This window comes from Rousettus aegyptiacus, unplaced genomic scaffold (assembly GCF_014176215.1).
Source record: "Rousettus aegyptiacus isolate mRouAeg1 unplaced genomic scaffold, mRouAeg1.p scaffold_m13_p_1, whole genome shotgun sequence".
Taxonomy (NCBI): domain Eukaryota; kingdom Metazoa; phylum Chordata; class Mammalia; order Chiroptera; family Pteropodidae; genus Rousettus; species Rousettus aegyptiacus.
Genome location: NW_023416284.1, coordinates 45,861,904 through 45,878,912, shown reverse-complemented (window position 1 = coordinate 45,878,912; position 17,009 = coordinate 45,861,904). Strand labels below are relative to the sequence as shown.

Here is a 17,009-nt window from a genome sequence, read left to right as displayed (position 1 = left end):
ACTTAAAAAGAGATCGTGTGCTGCCTTAGCGAGGCCAATGCGGCACCTCTGTAACCTCACCCCCAATCTCGGCCCCGGAAGTTTGTGTCTCCAGTTGTGAGATCTGGGAGTCACCTTGACCCTCCCGGAGAGGTAGCGAAAGTAAGCCCTGGGACGGATGCAGTGTGAGTAAAACCAAAGACAGAGTACTTTCGAGAGCAAAACATGCTGTCACGTTTTCCTGTTTTCAGGACAGCTCGAGACCAGAGAGTTTAAAGGAGGCAAGAGCAGGTGGCAGGACTCCGCCCACCACCACGCTTCCCCTCCCTCAGCTCGCACGCTCCACTCTCTCTGAGGTCCCGCCTCTTAAGCGCGCGCGAAGAGTTGCCGCGCCGTGCATTCTGGAAATTGTAGTCCCGACGCCCCGAGCCTTCTCAGTGGAAGCAACAGTGGCCTACATACCCCATGATCCCGTGCGGCGCTGGCCGCTCCCGGATGTGTGCCTGGCACCGGAAGAGAAGACGGCCCCCCTCTCTCGGCCCGGCCATCTTGCGGGAAGAGCTGAAGCAGGCGCTCTTGGCTTGGCGCGGCCCGCTGCAATCCGTGGAGGAACGCGCCGCCGAGCCACCATCATGCCTGGGCATTTACAGGAAGGCTTCGGCTGCGTGGTCACCAACCGATTCGACCAGTTATTTGACGACGAATCGGACCCTTTCGAGGTGTTGAAGGCAGCCGAAAACAAGAAAAAAGAAGCCGGCGGGGGCGGCGTTGGGGGCCCTGGGGCCAAGAGCGCAGCTCAGGCCGCAGCCCAGACCAACTCCAATGCGGCAGGCAAACAGCTGCGTAAAGAGTCCCAGAAAGATCGCAAGAACCCGTTGCCTCCCAACGTTGGCGTGGCTGACAAGAAAGAGGAGACGCAGCCGCCTGTGGCGCTTAAGAAAGAAGGTAAATCTGTGGTAGAAGGTGGGGGAGACCCAGGGAAGAGAAGGAGGTGGGGAGACTTGTGGTTACCTCTTGCCTCTCGAGCTCCGAGAGTCCGCGGGATATTTTGCCGCCGATTTCCTTAGGTTTTCCCCACACGGCAAAAGCCAGATCCCGCGAGCGTGCTAGCCCCAAGTTCAAACCACCGCCTGCAAGGTTCCTGTAGCCTCCCCCTTCCCGCCTCAGGTTCTGCGCGGAGGAGCGTGGTCCGGAGATACGCCGCTCCTCAAGCGTGCTCGGGATCCCGGGAGGTTGTTGCCTCCCCGCGGGATTCCGCAAGCCAGCGCATGGACGGAGGTGACGGGGAAGCGTGGGGTCCCCAGCTTCTTCCTGCACAGAGGTGTCCCTCAGATTGCTGCTTTGAGGTGCTTTTGTCTGTTTTAGATTTCTGTCCAGCCATCTTGTCCCACGATGGCGGGGAGCACCCTGGCGAAGAGCTGGAGTCGGAGTTTACACCACGCTCCTAAAGTGTTCGACGCTATGTGATATTCTGGAATAAGCTGCTATTTTACGTGCCACGTGTTCTTTATTGTACCCCCCGTTACCCCCTCAACTGTTAAACTTTAGAACTCACTAGAGTGAGTTTACTGTTGGGGAAAAATGAGAAATTTGACTACACTCGATTAAGCAGAAGCGAGAATTCTGAATGAAGATTGGTGGTTCAGGAAATTCTGAGGATCGTTCCTCGTGTCGCGATCTCTTCTCCCGATCCCCCGCACTCTTTTTGCATATGTGGCTTGGCCCTGCCTCGTGGTGAGATGAGTGCAGACGGGCTGTCACGTTAGCTCAAGTAGAGTTCTTTTGACTGTGGCTTTTTCTCTACATGTGCGTGAAGCATGGTCAGGATTTCATTGGCGGGTAATAGTTGCTTCCAGGCCACTGTAAACTTCACAGGATTGTCTTAAGCTCGATTTTTTGCGTTTTTACTCACTACGAGTTTGTCTTGTGAATGAAAAAGTAGAACAGTTGGGGGTGAGAAAAACATACATAACAAGTAGGTGTAGGACCAAAACTCTTAATCTTTAAAATTGTTTTTCTGTGATTAGAGTTGAAATTACCCTTTACTGGCACGTGCTCCTGAAAGTTGTTTTCTTAGCTTTAGTGTTCATTCAACTAAAAAACAACTGTGTTAGGTTTTGGTTTAGGGTTTTTTTAATAAGACTTTTTGTGAAGCTTGGAATGAACTGAGGTGATGACTAAAACAAGAATTCTTGTATTAAAATTACAGGTTGGGATTAAGCGCGAGTTTGGAGTATTAGAAAGCATGTATACATCCTTAGGCCAAATATCTATTTAGTCAACTAAGCTTTATAGCCACGTGTAGCACAGCTGAATAAATCACTTACTTTCTGTGTTGAGCACTAGCTGCTGTACCTATTTAAACTGTGTTCAAGTTTACGTATTTGATCACACTAATCTAAAGAAAGCACAGGAAAAAATTGAGTCTGAAGTGTAAATCTAAAATCTTCCAGGTAGGTGTGTCACCCATTTTGAATGTTCAAAGCATGAAGCATAGTTTAAATCCCTTAGTTTTGATCATAAAGCACACCTTTGAAATAAGCACTTACTGGATACTAGTGTTTTAACTTATGTAGGTAGGGGATTATTTTCTACCTACAGGACTGTTTGCTATTCAGTATTCTTTCCTTGGGAAATCTTCCATATTGACTATCAGCGTTTTCTTTAGATCACTGTTGCAGCGCACATTAACCTTAAATTTCATAAAACAAAATTATAAATAAAGGGAAAATATTGAATGGTAAAGTTCGTTTTGAGATCCTGCTGTGTGTGAGTTGATGTTCGGGGCATTGGGGATAGACCTGCAAATAGTCTCTTCCTCTTGTGGGAAGGATTGTTACCCTGATCATTTGTCCCCTGCCTTTGAATATAACTCCTGGCACAGTGCTAGACATATATTAGAGGCACAGTGCTAGACATATATTAGATATGTATTTAATATTAGAATTAGTTTCATAGCTTATCTTTTGTCAGTTGAAGAATTTAAGAACTGACACCACAGGTTATTGAGTAGACCAAGGTTTTTTTGTTTTTTTAATATTAAAAACCTGAAATCTAGTGAAAATCAAGTGAGCTTGTGAATACAGATAAATTAATTGAGAAGTTTGCATTTTTAAGTGTCAATTATTGGGTGGATGTAGTAAGTTTCTTAGATCCTGTGTAAGTCCAATACTGAATCTTGGGTGGAGAAGCAAGACATTGTTCATTTGGGTGTGTTTGGCTTGGATATCATTATAAGGACTGGTTACATAGCCCTGCCCCAACACACTATACATCTGATGAAATACATTTAAAATGCCTTGGTGTAAGATCTAACAATTGTGGTATGTCCTGAGAGTTTATGTGGAATAGACTTCAAAATTTCATTGAAGAGTTTGTTGATATTTACTGTTTGGCTCTAGTTACAAGCACCTGAAAAACTGTGTGGGTCCTGATGGTGCTCCACTTTCTTAGAACTAGGGTGAATCAACTTAAAGATTCTTTAGAAACAGATATTTGCAAGCACAAACCAGAAGAAAAAGCTCTCTATCCATAATAATAAAATAATGATTATTTCCTAGTGATTACATGAGATTATTTTTTTAAAGTTAAGTGTGCTGTGTATATATATGTATACATGTACATACAAATTAATAGAAGATGGTGGATAGTTCTTTTTTTCTGGTTAAATAGCTGTTTAAAACTAGAGTTGTATTCCCAAGTGCCATTTGTTTTCCTTTCAGTTTCAAAATTTCGTAAAATTTGCAGCCTTTCATCATGTTGTTTTTTTCTCTCTAGATTATATAAAATAGTGTGACTTTGTTTTGTTTTGGTCAGTTCTTATCTAGCAAATGTGTGGGATTGCTTGGTTATTATTATTAATGAATGACTACTCATGTTATCTTTGGTATCTTTAAAGCCAAAATGTATCTTTTTCTTAGAACATCTTTAAATTTAGAATTTTAAGTTATAAGAGACTCGTCTTGAAAAGTGAGGAATAATAGCTACCTATGCAAGCGTCTTGTAAGTCAGCTATAGAGAGAATGTTTTAGGGGGAAAACTGACTTGGCAAACTAGTAGTTTGAAAAGTTTGTCTTTAAATAGGAATTTCTGTAAAGTACTTTGTTAAGTTTAGAGATGCCCAGTTTTTCAACTGGAAGTGCTAGTTAGTGGACTGAAAAGAGTAGCAACTTTTTTTTCTTTTAACAGTCTAGGCCCAGGTTTTTTTGTATTGCAAAATAATTTGCTTATGGTGGTTATTTATCATTTTAGGAATAAGACGTGTTGGAAGAAGACCTGATCAGCAGCTTCAGGGAGAAGGGAAAATAATTGATAGGAGACCTGAAAGGCGACCACCTCGTGAACGACGATTTGAAAAGCCACTTGAAGAGAAGGGTGAAGGAGGAGAATTTTCAGTTGATAGGCAAGATTTTTTTTTTTTAATGTCTTTGTGTTTTGTCAGTTTGTAGAGTCGCATCTTCACACAAAGCTCTATATTGGTCATAATTGCCAGGTAACAGTGGGTGGTTACATTTATCAGTTTTTCAAAGAATCTCTGAATGTGTGCATTGCTTTATTTCAGACATTTTGGTAACAGATTTTAGTGTTCAAATTTATATTTCTTGTAGTGAAACACTTCAGTTGAATTGATGAACAATTTCTTTTCCTTGCTATCTCCAGATGATACTTTAACAGGAAACCCCTGTGGGTAATTGTCTATAGCAAAAACAGATTGATTACTCATTATGAAGGTTAGATGTGTTTATTTTAATTATTAAATGTATTGGTGAATAGCAGTTTTACTGGATTATAATGGGAAATGAATAACAATGAAAAAGTATGCACTAGTAAATTATAGAGAATGTCAAAATAATTTTCTTGTTTTTGGAGCTTCCTAGTTTTGATTTCCTTTTATGTGTTTAGAAGAAATAGACTATATTGACTCTTTTCTAAAACATGCCTATTGGGTTATGAGCCAGCAAGTATGTGTCTGTATTTTTGAGCCTTTGAATGAATTCCCTTTATTCTTTTTTCTGAAAACCTGAGGCTTGTATAATATTTTTCATTCGTTGTAGACCAATTATTGACCGGCCTATCCGAGGCCGTGGTGGTCTTGGAAGGGGTCGAGGAGGCCGTGGACGTGGAATGGGCCGAGGAGATGGATTTGATTCTCGTGGCAAACGTGAATTTGATAGGCATAGTGGAAGTGATAGATCGTAAGTCTTATATTGGTTTTTATTTTATTTTTATATTTGAATCTACTTCTTTACAAAACAAAATTTGAATTTTCAGAACTAAAGAGTATTATGTTAACTCAGTTTTTTTAGTTCTTTTTCACATTACAGTGGCTTGAAGCATGAGGACAAACGTGGAGGTAGTGGATCTCACAACTGGGGAACTGTCAAAGATGAATTAACGTTGGTATTCTGTTTTTTCTTTTTTTATATAAATAATAAAATTGATGCTATATCTTAATAGAGGTTCATCCATAACTATTAAATTTTATTTGTCCCTGGGACAACAATGGATGCTTTCATCTCAGAGCTACTTCCTCATAGGATAATGTCTTGTTGGATATGTTTGGTTTTTAGTATATCAAGTGACCAGTTTTTCTATATTTTAATATATGTGATAACAGTGTTTCTTTTCATATGGATATATGAAACCCTACATTGATACTATTTGAATAATCTGATTCCTTGTGTGTCTTTTAATAGTTTCTAGATATTGACCCTTCTGGTCATTAACAAAATTTGATCAGTTAGTGGAACTTTGATTTAGAATTGTCCGTTGTGCTACACTGAGTAAATTACTTGATCTATAACTTAGATCCGTGTACATTTTAAAATTGTTTTCTCTTAAATGTCTATTAGTGCATAACTTTAGTAGGAGAAAGTTCTTAGGGAATGTGAGGATTTTAAAATATTTTTGTATGAAGAATTCTTCGGCGACATGTAAATGGACCTAGATGCCTTTCTTTTTCTTTCTTTCCTTAGAGAGTCCCCCAAATACATTCAGAAACAAATATCTTATAATTGCAGTGACTTGGAGCAGTCAAATGTGACTGAGGAAACACCCGAGGGCGAAGAACATCCAGTTGCAGACACTGAAAATAAGTAAGTGGTTTTGTTATAGTGATAATGCTCCAGCATGGACGTCACTTTTGGTTTTTACCATGAAGAAAACCTGGAGGTATAATGCTATTACTTGATGGTATTTTAACAGAATAGATTTTTATTGTATCCCAGTCCCTCATAGAGTATCTTTTAGGAGGAGTGTTTTGCACATGTATATATACTGGGCTCTAATGGTTTGAAAGAAAAAAATTATTTGAAATTACCATTGTTGTCCTAAAAAGATAAGGAAAATAGTAAAACCTATTAATCCTAAGCACAAAAATTAAATATTTTAAGCTGAGACTAGAGAGTAGGAATAAGATATGTATTTTATCTAACTACCTTGCTTAGTAGGGGAAATGGTAATAACATAAGTAAGGGTATAATTCAAGTGGTAGCTGTCTAGAGGTTGGATAAGTGGGAACTGGAATCCGAAGTGGGAATTTCTAAAAATTAAACCAAGTGGTTGAAATAAGAGAAATTATAGTATTTAGACCTCATAGTTCAAAGTAACTTTGGATTCTGTTATACAAATTTTATTCTGAGACGGATTAAAACTAGAAAACGTGACCTCTTTAGAATTAATTTCTCTGTCTTTTTGAATACTTTTTTCCATCAACGTAGAATTTAGAGCATAGCATTATTGGCATGTTTTAAAATGTACGAGTAGAGCAAAGGGCCAGAATAGTCACTAGTTTTCTTAATCTTTTTTATTTTCTGAGTTTTCAGGTGAAAGACTGAGTTTTGGCATTTTTGTTTATTCAAGAGTGGGAGGGTTTTAAAGATTAATGTTATACTGATAGAAATTTAATACCTTCTAGTTTCCATCAACCCAAGCAGCAGTTATATTGTGGTTTAAAGTCTTGCATGATAGATTATTTAGGTCAATAATTCTTAACCAGAGCATATTCAAATCAGTCACGGAGGGGATACTTTTCTAAACTTCGTTTTTTTCTCCAGGAAGAATTGTTCTTACGGTGAACCACCAATAATTACTGGAGTATTATATTCCCCGGATTTGTTGGAATTAGGAATAATAGATTTATTCTTGGAGAGAGTAGATAAAAATACCTCGTGTTAGAGTGATTGGTTTAACTTGGGGTAGTATGAATTCATTTATATGAAACTAACAAAAATCATATGTGGTAAAGTGTCATAGGTGAGTTAAATGAACCTTATATAACATAAGTACTTCATAATGCTCAGCACAACTGTTGTTTCTTTAATAAAGAATCCGTGTTTAAATCAGCTTGAGAGTGAGCTATAAAGATTATAAATGTTTACCAGAAGGAAATCATGTATTAATAGGGGATTGGAAGCAAATCCTTAACTCAGGGCCCAGAAATAAAATTGAGGGTATTTGGTCTAAAGATCATGATGATGACATTAGAGCAGTCTCCGCTATTACTCCAAAGTAGGGGAGAATCAGAACATAGGATTACATCTTGTAATGGAAGGATAATTTTAAGAAACACAGCTTTTATTCCCTTATAGTTTCCAGAGCTTCTATTTTGTTTCATTTGATTTTTATGAAGGCAGATGTTAATGATAAAATATGCTGAGTTCTCTTCTGAATTGTGTCATAACTAGGACCTTTTTGTTAGTTTTCTCATCTGTAAACTGACTAAAATTGGACTTCATAGCCAAGATCTGTGTCATCAAGTCAGTGTAAACTTGCTCTAGGAAGTTTAAGATGGAATTTGTCAAACAGTGAAGAGTAATGTGGGAGGGAGATATTTGAGCTGTAAAGCTAACTGAATCACCTGCTATCTTTGGAAAGAAGCAGGACTCCCAGAATAGCAAACAACTTGTTTGGTGACAATTGGGAATTGAGATTAGACTAAAATAATGGATTCCTAGGCCCAGGCTTGCTTTCTTCAAAAAGAGAAAAGGATAATATATAATAGAACCTGAGAAGTATAGTTGGAAGTAACTAATTTAGTATTATCTATTGAAGTCAGTGTGTTTTGTGCAGTTTCATTACTAGTGAAACCTGTCTCCTAGTGATACACAGGTTGGTTTGAAAATTGGAGTACATAGAATTTAGGATTGGTAGAAACCTGGCATTTAAAGTTTAAATGTTGCTGAAATAAAGCATAGAGAAACAGTGCTTTTATATTCTAGAAGGTGAAACTTGGTTTCACAGGCATCCTAGGTGGTTACTTTCATATATGTTATAGTTAACACTGTGGGAAATTATAGAAATGAAAAATGTGTTTTAAGAGAAGCTGGGCCCATGTTTAATTACATAAGGGTACAATTTTAAAGCAAAATAGGTTTAGTAAAGCCAGTTCCAGATTGTCTTACTGGCAGATGAACATTTTAAAAGTTTATGAAGGTAAATTGTATTTTCTTCAGGTATCCATACTTTCACTAATAGAACAAGATTTGAATTTCTGGTCTCTACCAAATTACATGTTAGCCATTGGGTTACAAAGAAAACTATGTTCCTCTAGTCCTTGGATACCATCTTCTCTAAAAGATTACCACCCAGCCAAGATTAACTTACTCAATAATCATAATAAATAATGTAGATTTTGTCAGCTCTCTACCAGATGTAAAATTTAAACATCTTTTCACAGGGAGAACGAAGTTGAAGAAGTAAAGGAAGAGGGTCCAAAAGAAATGACTTTGGATGAGTGGAAAGCTATTCAAAATAAGGACCGGGCAAAAGTAGAATTTAATATCCGAAAACCAAATGAAGGGGCTGATGGGCAGTGGAAGAAGGGGTTTGTTCTTCATAAGTCAAAGAGTGAAGAGGTAAGGTTAGGTTTTGTGGTGTTTAAAAATGTTCAGCTGTATCTTGAATTATATTTATAATTTTTGGTTTAAAATTTCATATGGATAATCTGTTTATAAAGAAGGAAAGCTTACATAGGATCATTTCGGGCCGATAAATTGTTCAGAAAGGAAAATAAACTGCATTATCATATATACCAAAAATTTAGTCCTTTAGTCAGTTCATAATTATATTTAATATGGTAGTGCTCTCCCCAAAAAAGATTAGTTGTATATCATATGATTATTACTGTTTAAAATATATGGTAGATCTTTTCAAAGTTGTGATGGTATTTTTTTAAAATCTTGCCTAACTGGTAATCATTCAAAGACTTGTATTTTTGATACTGTCTGCCTATGCTGTATATAACGGTTAAGACTTTTCAGTAAATGGTAGTACCCTTCACTGAGGAATGATTTAAAAACCAGGGAATTAATTTATTTTTATTTATGAGACGGGGAAACTAATAAAATTTTTGAAAAAGATACGTTGTTGGCTTTTGATTTTAAGCCTTGGTGCACATTCTTAGAGGAATGTCCTAGTGCTACATCCTTTTCTAGCTTGTGTAAGTATGATATTTTAGTCATAAAGTAAGTTGAATTGAAATGTTAGGAAGTCAACCTGTAATAAAAAGATTCTATAGGATCTTAATACATTTTAATTTTTTTAAAAAAAGAGCTCTGAAACAAAGTTGGAAACATCATGAAATAAAACTGAGGATGAAGAGACTTATTCTTCTGGGTTTAGAGGTGATGTTTTAAACATTGACTATAAAAATAATATAAATGAAGACATTGTTTTTTAAGTGTCAAGGCCTATGGAAAAACATTTTGCTTCATTAGAGCACTAGATAATTTTTTCATAGTTTTTGTAGATAATGTTTTGACGTCTGGGTAAAACAAATAGGATTACTGCTAAGGTTAACTTGAAAAAAATTTATTAGGCACCTTTGATACGATTATTTGTAATTTTTGGGGGGTCCCGACAGAACTTTTCTTTGAAAGAGACACATGTACAAAATGCTGATATAATTTTAGGTGATTCATTAATACCCTTAAGCTTCTGCATGTATTTTATAGACATCAGGTTAGGTATCCCACTTTTTAAGTATTTTACAGTAACTTTTTCATAAATAATCATATGAGATGATGTATATGATTAGAAATTTTTTAAAAATTATAAAAGGCAAAATTGGTCATGAATAGCTTCGAAACCAGGATACTTTCATTATTAAGACGCTTAAAAGGTGTTTGGGCTCTTTGTGTTGTTGCCTTTGTGATGTAGGTTCTTGTTAAATCTTGCCTTATTGGCACATCATGACCCTTGCCTTTGATATACATAGGTCTTCAAGCTTGTTGTGTACATTATTTTAAGTGTTCTTTTTGTTTTACTTACCTTCAACCCCACAACAATATGAAGTATTTAGAGAAAAGAACCCTTTTAGAAATGAAGAACTGAGTTAGTGTTATTGATAGGACTGAGACCAGCGATCTTATTTCCTGATTGTTTCTTGCTCTAGAAAAAGAATTTTTCTCCAGTTTATCCTACTAGTTACCTTAAAGGTTAGGGATGTACGCTGAACATCCAGACTTCCTTTTTATTTATTATAATATCTTTGAGGTGGTTCAGTAGTATATCAACTTTTTGGGGGGTGTCTGCTCTAGAAATTTACAAAAGCTTCTAATATTATTGTTTTACAATAGCAAACATTTAAAAATTAGAAAGTATATATAATTAACTTTAATGTGCTAGTGGTCTTGTGGGTTTCCATTTTGTTTTAGGCTTCTTTAAAATTAATATTTTAAAAAATTCTCTATCTTTAAATTAGGTTGGTCTGTCATTAAGAGATGATATATAATTCTGATACTAAATGCTTAAAGCAGGGGTCCCCAACCTCCCGGGCCACGACCAGTACTGGTCAGTGGCTAGTTAGGAACCAGGCTATATGGCAGGAGGTGAGCAGTAGGAGAGCAAGCGAAGCTTCATCTGTATTTGCAGCTGTTTCCCAGCGCTAGCTGGCATTACTACCTCGGCTTCTGGTGGTGAGCCATCAGACATTAGATTCTCATAGGAGCACCAGTCCCTGGTGCCACAAAGGTTGGGGACTGCTGGTTAAGGGAGTGAAAACATGGATATAATAACAAAACTTGTTTATACTTTAAAGGTAGTTATTAATAGTTGTAATAGAACAAAATATTATTCCTTTCTAAAAGGATTATACATTTATTTTAAAAAATTAAAGCCTGCTTTAAAGCAGTATGAGAAAAGTCCAACTTGAAGATTAAAGTTCATCCCAAACGTATAAGAAATTAGGCATTAAGTAGTGTAAAATTCTTGGGCTTTTGCAGACTGAGTCGTGTAGCTTACACATTAATACAAAGTAGGATCTAGATTTCTCAAACATGACTTCATTTTTAAGATTATTCCTTCGGTGTATTTAAGGTGGGTTTTATTTATGTGCAGCTATTCAAGATTTCCTTAATGTAAAGTTGTGTTTCACTTGGTAGCTCTTGTTTATATGGAGGAACATGTAAAAGTTGTATATGAACAGAAAAGCATTCTGAGAAGTCTATACAATTTTTCTTCCCAAGTCATGATTGGAGGAATATAGAGCAAGTTTCTTTTATAACTTAATAAATTATGAACTTCAGTATTACCAGTATTAAAAATTATATATGTCATCTATCTATATCTCTTTATCTGGGGTTTCTTTATGGGGTCCTAATCTGAAGGACAGTTTAAATGTACTTATCCAGACTTCGAGTTAAGGGGAATATGAAAGACAAAGGAATTCTTCCTAAAGATCACAGTATAGCTGATGTCAAAGCTTATTATCTGTAGTGGTGTTGATGTATTTGTTTACGCAAAGTTTAGGTTGGATATTTGGCTCATTTAGAAATTTGCAACATTTCTTTCCTATTAATCACTGAGTGGCCTTCACTTAAATATTTAGGCTCATGCTGAAGATTCGGTTATGGACCATCATTTCCGGAAACCAGCAAATGATATAACGTCTCAGCTGGAGATCAATTTTGGAGACCTTGGCCGCCCAGGACGTGGTGGCAGGGGAGGACGAGGTGGCCGTGGGCGTGGTGGACGTCCAAACCGTGGCAGCAGGACTGACAAGGTAATTTTGACTTATTTCGTCCTTTTAAGTAATTTGAAAACGATTCTGGCAAATCACTGCTCAGGTCCTTTGGGGTCATTAGTAGAAGAAGAGGTAGACATGCATGCCTTTAAGAAACTGCATTTTAGGTTATGTTTTTCTTTAAAGCACTTGAATGACTATCACCATTTCTTGACTATTTACTAAGTGCTGGTCATGGTGCTGTGCTAGGCATTTTATGTACTATCATTTTACTCTTGTTACTACGTAAATATCCCATTTTACAGAAGAGGAAATTTAGGTACAGAGAACCAAGTTAATCTTGGCTTTTGCCAAGGTCTACCTGAAATGCCAACTACTACCTTTGCACTGACTCTTCACTACTTTTTAGGTCTCAGCTTGTGTCCATTATATAATTGTGTGACACTCACTAGATCAGCGGTCCCTAGTCTTTTTGGCATCAGGGACCAGTGCTCCTATGCAATCTAATGCCTGATGGATGATTTGAGGTGGAGCTGAGGTGATGAAGCTAGTGCTGGGGAGTGGCTACAAATACAGATGAAGCTTCACTTGCTCTCCCGATGCTCACCTTCTACTGTACGGCCCAGTTATTAACAGGCCATGGACCAGTACCAGTCTGCGGCCCAGGGGTTCGGGACCCCTGCAGTAGATTATTGTCTAGTAGACACCTTTTTTGTTCTTGTTTTTGTCCTTGTTTATGTAGTCTTCCATGCCTTCTTTGCACTGTGCAACAAAAAACTTAAATTCTTAAGAAATATTTTGATAGAAGCCCCGAGGATTGGTTTGAACTCTCCTCTGATGCCAAAGTTCATGCTTTGAATGTGTAGACATTAGTAACGTTAATAGAGCTAACCTTTGGGTTAGTTCATTGTCTCTTTTGGTCTATCTGGGATACAACCATAATGTTCCCCTGAATTCTCAACACCTGATAAATTGGGGGACACACCTGCTTGAGTCTCAGTGTTTGATTATAATGTAGTGGCACTGTGTTTCTGTTCATCTGATATCAAGTGTTTTTTAAGGGCCAGTGTTGTGTGTATGTGGACCTTTTCAATACTTTTTGTAAATAGAACTTGGCAGTTGGGTCCCTTTCTAACATTGATAAAAGTGCTGCTTAAATTATTATAATCAATTTCTTAGTCTGCTTTCAAACTGATGCCATTCTTATTTAGCACGTAGGGAAAATATAGGAATACTTAAGAAAGTAAGGGTCTTTACATCCCATGACTCTACTTAATGTGATTTATTAGAAAAGTAAAATAACCGTGTTGTGACTACTATGGAATTTTCATAGGTCTTGATAGACAGTCAGGACAGGGCTCATTTGCACATATTTGTAGTCTTATTCTGATCTATTATTTTGCCTAAAAAGTAAAACCTTTGACACGTTATACTTAGTATCTTTAATAACTTTAAGATTTTTTTAGAGTTCTGTGTCTGAATGTAGACACTGGCAATCCATTTTCAAGAATTGAGAATTATTAATTTTGGTTTGTTTCTTTTTCAGTCAAATGCTTCTGCTCCTGATGTAGATGACCCAGAGGCATTCCCAGCTCTGGCTTAACTGGATGCCATAAAACAACCCTGGTTCCTTTGTGGACCCTCCTCTCTGAGGTTTTGCATGCTTAAGGATCCCAACCAACTAAGAAATTTAAAAAAAAAAAAAAAAAAAAGACTGTCATTCATACCATTCACACCTACAGACTGAATTTTATCTGTTTTGAAAATGAACTTCTCTCGCTACACAGAAGTAACCATATGGTAGTCAGTTTTGTATTTAGAAATGTATTGGTAGCAGGGATGTTTTCATAATTTTCAGAGATTATGCATTCTTCATGAATATTTTGTATTGCTGCTTGCAAATATGCATTTCCAAACTTGAAATATAGGTGTGAACAGTGTGTACCAGTTTAAAGCTTTCACTTCATTTGTGTTTTTTAATTAAGGATTTAGATGTTCCCCCAATGACAAACTGGTTTTAAATATTGGACATAATATCAGTTTTAATACCCGCTTTGCATTTTCACACGTCAACCTGGGACATGTAAACTTTAATTGTCAAATTTTATGCTGTGTGGAATACTAACTAGTTTATGTATTTTAACTTAGTTTTAATATTTTCATTTCTGGGGAAAAATCTTTTCACTTCTCATGATAGTTGTTATATGCTAAATCTTTATATACAGAAATATCAGACTTGAACAAATTCAGAGCACATTGGTATATTAACCCTTGTTCCTGCATGGTTCATTAGGGTCCAAATATAATTGAGTCACAGTTTCAACTGTGTGACTTTCCCATTTTAAAAACCAAACCAGACATCTTACTGGTGAAAGTTGTTTAAGCTACTTATTGTTGATAGACACATTCTGTCAGGTGAAATAGTTTATGGAAGTTGGGCTTTCCCCCCTCGAACAAGGTGGGCGGAACAAAGTTGATTTGGCTAATGTATAATATTTGAACTGTGTCTGGCCACTCAGTATGATTTGTGTATATGAAAGGTCCCAAATCAAAATCGTATACCCAGAATCAACAACTCTTTAATCCTTCTTTGTCCTAAAGAAACCAAAGGTCACACTGGTTAGTAAGGTGAGATGGGGGACTCGAGTATCTTTTGGAATTTGGAAAGCAGACAGCTTTACTTTATAAGGTTGGAACAACAGCACCATCCATGAAATATAAACCGAAAGTCTAAATTGTTTTTGAACTTTCTATATTGTTATTAATTTTGGTCTTAAGTTGATAGATGACTGTTCCACAAAAAGTGATAAGTATCTTTTATCTCTTTCTCCATTAGAAAATTAGGTTAATAGTGGATTCCTGAACCAGAGCATCTCCACTTAGTAAAACATTTATGAAGAGAGAATGATGAGTAAACAGGTTTTCTAGGCTCCTTTTTTCTTTAAAGTCTTCTGCCACATTTATTAATAAGCAGGAAAGAAATTTTACATATAGTTTTAAAGATTTTTTTGTCACTCATTAATTTTCAGTATGGTAATGTCCAGTTTTTAAAATATTGAAGATCTTAAGTCATAGAATGTCTGCTAGTTAGCTGATTAGTTCTCCCACATACTTCTAAGAGAAGTTGTATAGTACAAAACTTATTCATTTGGATTAGAGATATTAATCTAGTTACCTACTAGTTTGACATCTTAGGAAGGAGGTGATTGGTTTTTTAATGATGGATAAACCTGTGCTGGTGTTTTGGATCTTATGATGCTAAGCGTGTTCTGCACTGGTGCTAATGTCTAATATAATTTTATATTTACATACCTGCTACCCAGAGGCAAGTATTAATTTAGTCCATATGGACTACTGACCCCTCAAGATTGCAACATTCATATCCTCAGTCAGTTTGTTTAGACTTTAAAAGTATCTTAACTCATATCTGTACGTGTAACATGTTTATAAACCTCTTGATTTCTAGCAACATATAGAAAACACCTGCTATTAAAATATTTCACAAGTTCTATCCACTGTCAGCCATTGCTGGCATTCTGTCACTTGAGAATACACAGCAATATCTGATATGTTGCAAGCTTTCAAGATAGCCTGAACTTTAAAAAGTTGGGTCCATTAGTTGTATCTGATGGATGTAAATTTTGCCTCCTAGATCACTTTCTGTCAAGAGCTAAAACTGTGAACCTAACTTTCTTTTATTGGTGGGTAATAACTGAAAATAAAGATTTTATTTTCATGCTCACTTCTTAAAAGTCATAAAAACACTCAGATAGGAGCCCATTTATCGTCATGTGTTTTCTGATCTTTTTTTGCACTCCCGAGATAATGCTCATATTTCATTTTTTCCCATTAAGCTTAGATTTTGAATATGTGGGGTTTTTGTCAAACCTGGCTTTCTAATCACATTTGGGAGGTGTTCCTGTTTTAATGAGTATTATAATTGGAATGTTGAATCCTTATAAAATGAATTTCAAGGACTGACCTAACAATTGACATTTTTCTTAGCAGATCACGTTTTGAGTGTGAAGGTTAATCATATTGAATGCCACTGGGGTTTTTTTTGTTTGTTTGTTTGTTTTTGGAGTGGGGTTGGGGGCTACAAACAAAGTATAATACTCAAAAGAAAATGCTTTGATACAGATCCCTAAGTCATAATGATGACTGATTGACTTTTGGTGAAATTTGATGCTTTTAAATAGAAATAATGCCAGAGTTGATAATTCTGAAGATATTTTCAGCTTGCTTTGAAAAGGTTGGGCTATCATTTCTTTTTAAGTTAAATATTTTGAGACCTGTGTGGACCTGAAAGATATAAAATGTGTCACTAGGCACTATACATCTAGTTACTTTACTCAGTTCTACTTTAAAAGTGGAAGCAGGACACAGGTCTAGGGCATATTTTTTGGTATGAGTTTGGAGGGAGTTAGAATATTCTGATTGTGTTCTTTTTCTTATTGCTAGAGACCGTCGCACTGAAATAGGAAAATGTTAAAACATTAGGGAGTTGTGCACAAAGTCTAAATATTGTATATTGGATTTTAAAAACATATCTTTAAGAGCAGCATTATGTGGAAAGAATCAAGTATTAAAAGGTTTAAAGAAACTTATGGAGAAGTGTGAAGCTTCTAGAACCTGAGTGATTTTGACTTTAAGGTAAGATTATATCAGGTATATTAATGGACATCTATCTCAACATTGAGGTAACTAATATAACAAATTGTACACCTCTCAGGTGCATACAGTTTTTTTGTTGTTTTTTTAATTATTGGGGCGACATTGATCAGCAAAATCCAGTAAGTTTCAAGTGTGAGTTCTACTTTCTAAAGAAAGTAAATAAATGTTTAGAAAATAGACTCTAACCCAAACATTTGTAATTTTACTGAAATTAATATGTAAATAAGTGTAGTGTATCTCCAGGTTAACTGGAGAAAGCCCAGAACTTGATTACCAGTTTGCTATGAATAGTATATCTAGTAACAAGGCAGTAAAATGATTTCTAATCAACTTCCAGACCTAGTAATTAGTGAAATAACAACATCATTTGCAAAATTGTCAGGTTTTGTCATTG

General features: G+C 36.4%; 1 protein-coding gene across 4 annotated transcripts; it reads left to right on the top strand.

The window, feature by feature from the left end:
- The first annotated feature begins 501 nt into the window (after positions 1-501).
- On the top strand, positions 502-15,716 carry SERBP1 (SERPINE1 mRNA binding protein 1). 4 transcript variants are annotated; one of them, XM_016164526.2, is made up of 8 exons: positions 502-924; positions 4,231-4,381; positions 5,034-5,174; positions 5,304-5,375; positions 6,000-6,074; positions 8,657-8,834; positions 11,807-11,980; positions 13,488-15,716. In XM_016164526.2, the coding sequence occupies exons 1-8, from the start codon at positions 612-614 to the stop codon at positions 13,542-13,544; spliced, it is 1,161 nt and encodes a 386-aa protein (XP_016020012.1). In that variant the 5' UTR covers positions 502-611; the 3' UTR covers positions 13,545-15,716. The 4 variants fall into 4 exon arrangements, with proteins under 4 accessions (XP_016020012.1, XP_016020009.1, XP_016020008.1 ...); XM_016164523.2 differs by having other exon boundaries at positions 508-924; positions 5,955-6,074; XM_016164522.2 differs by having other exon boundaries at positions 508-924; positions 5,286-5,375; positions 5,955-6,074.
- Positions 15,717-17,009: the final 1,293 nt, after the last annotated feature.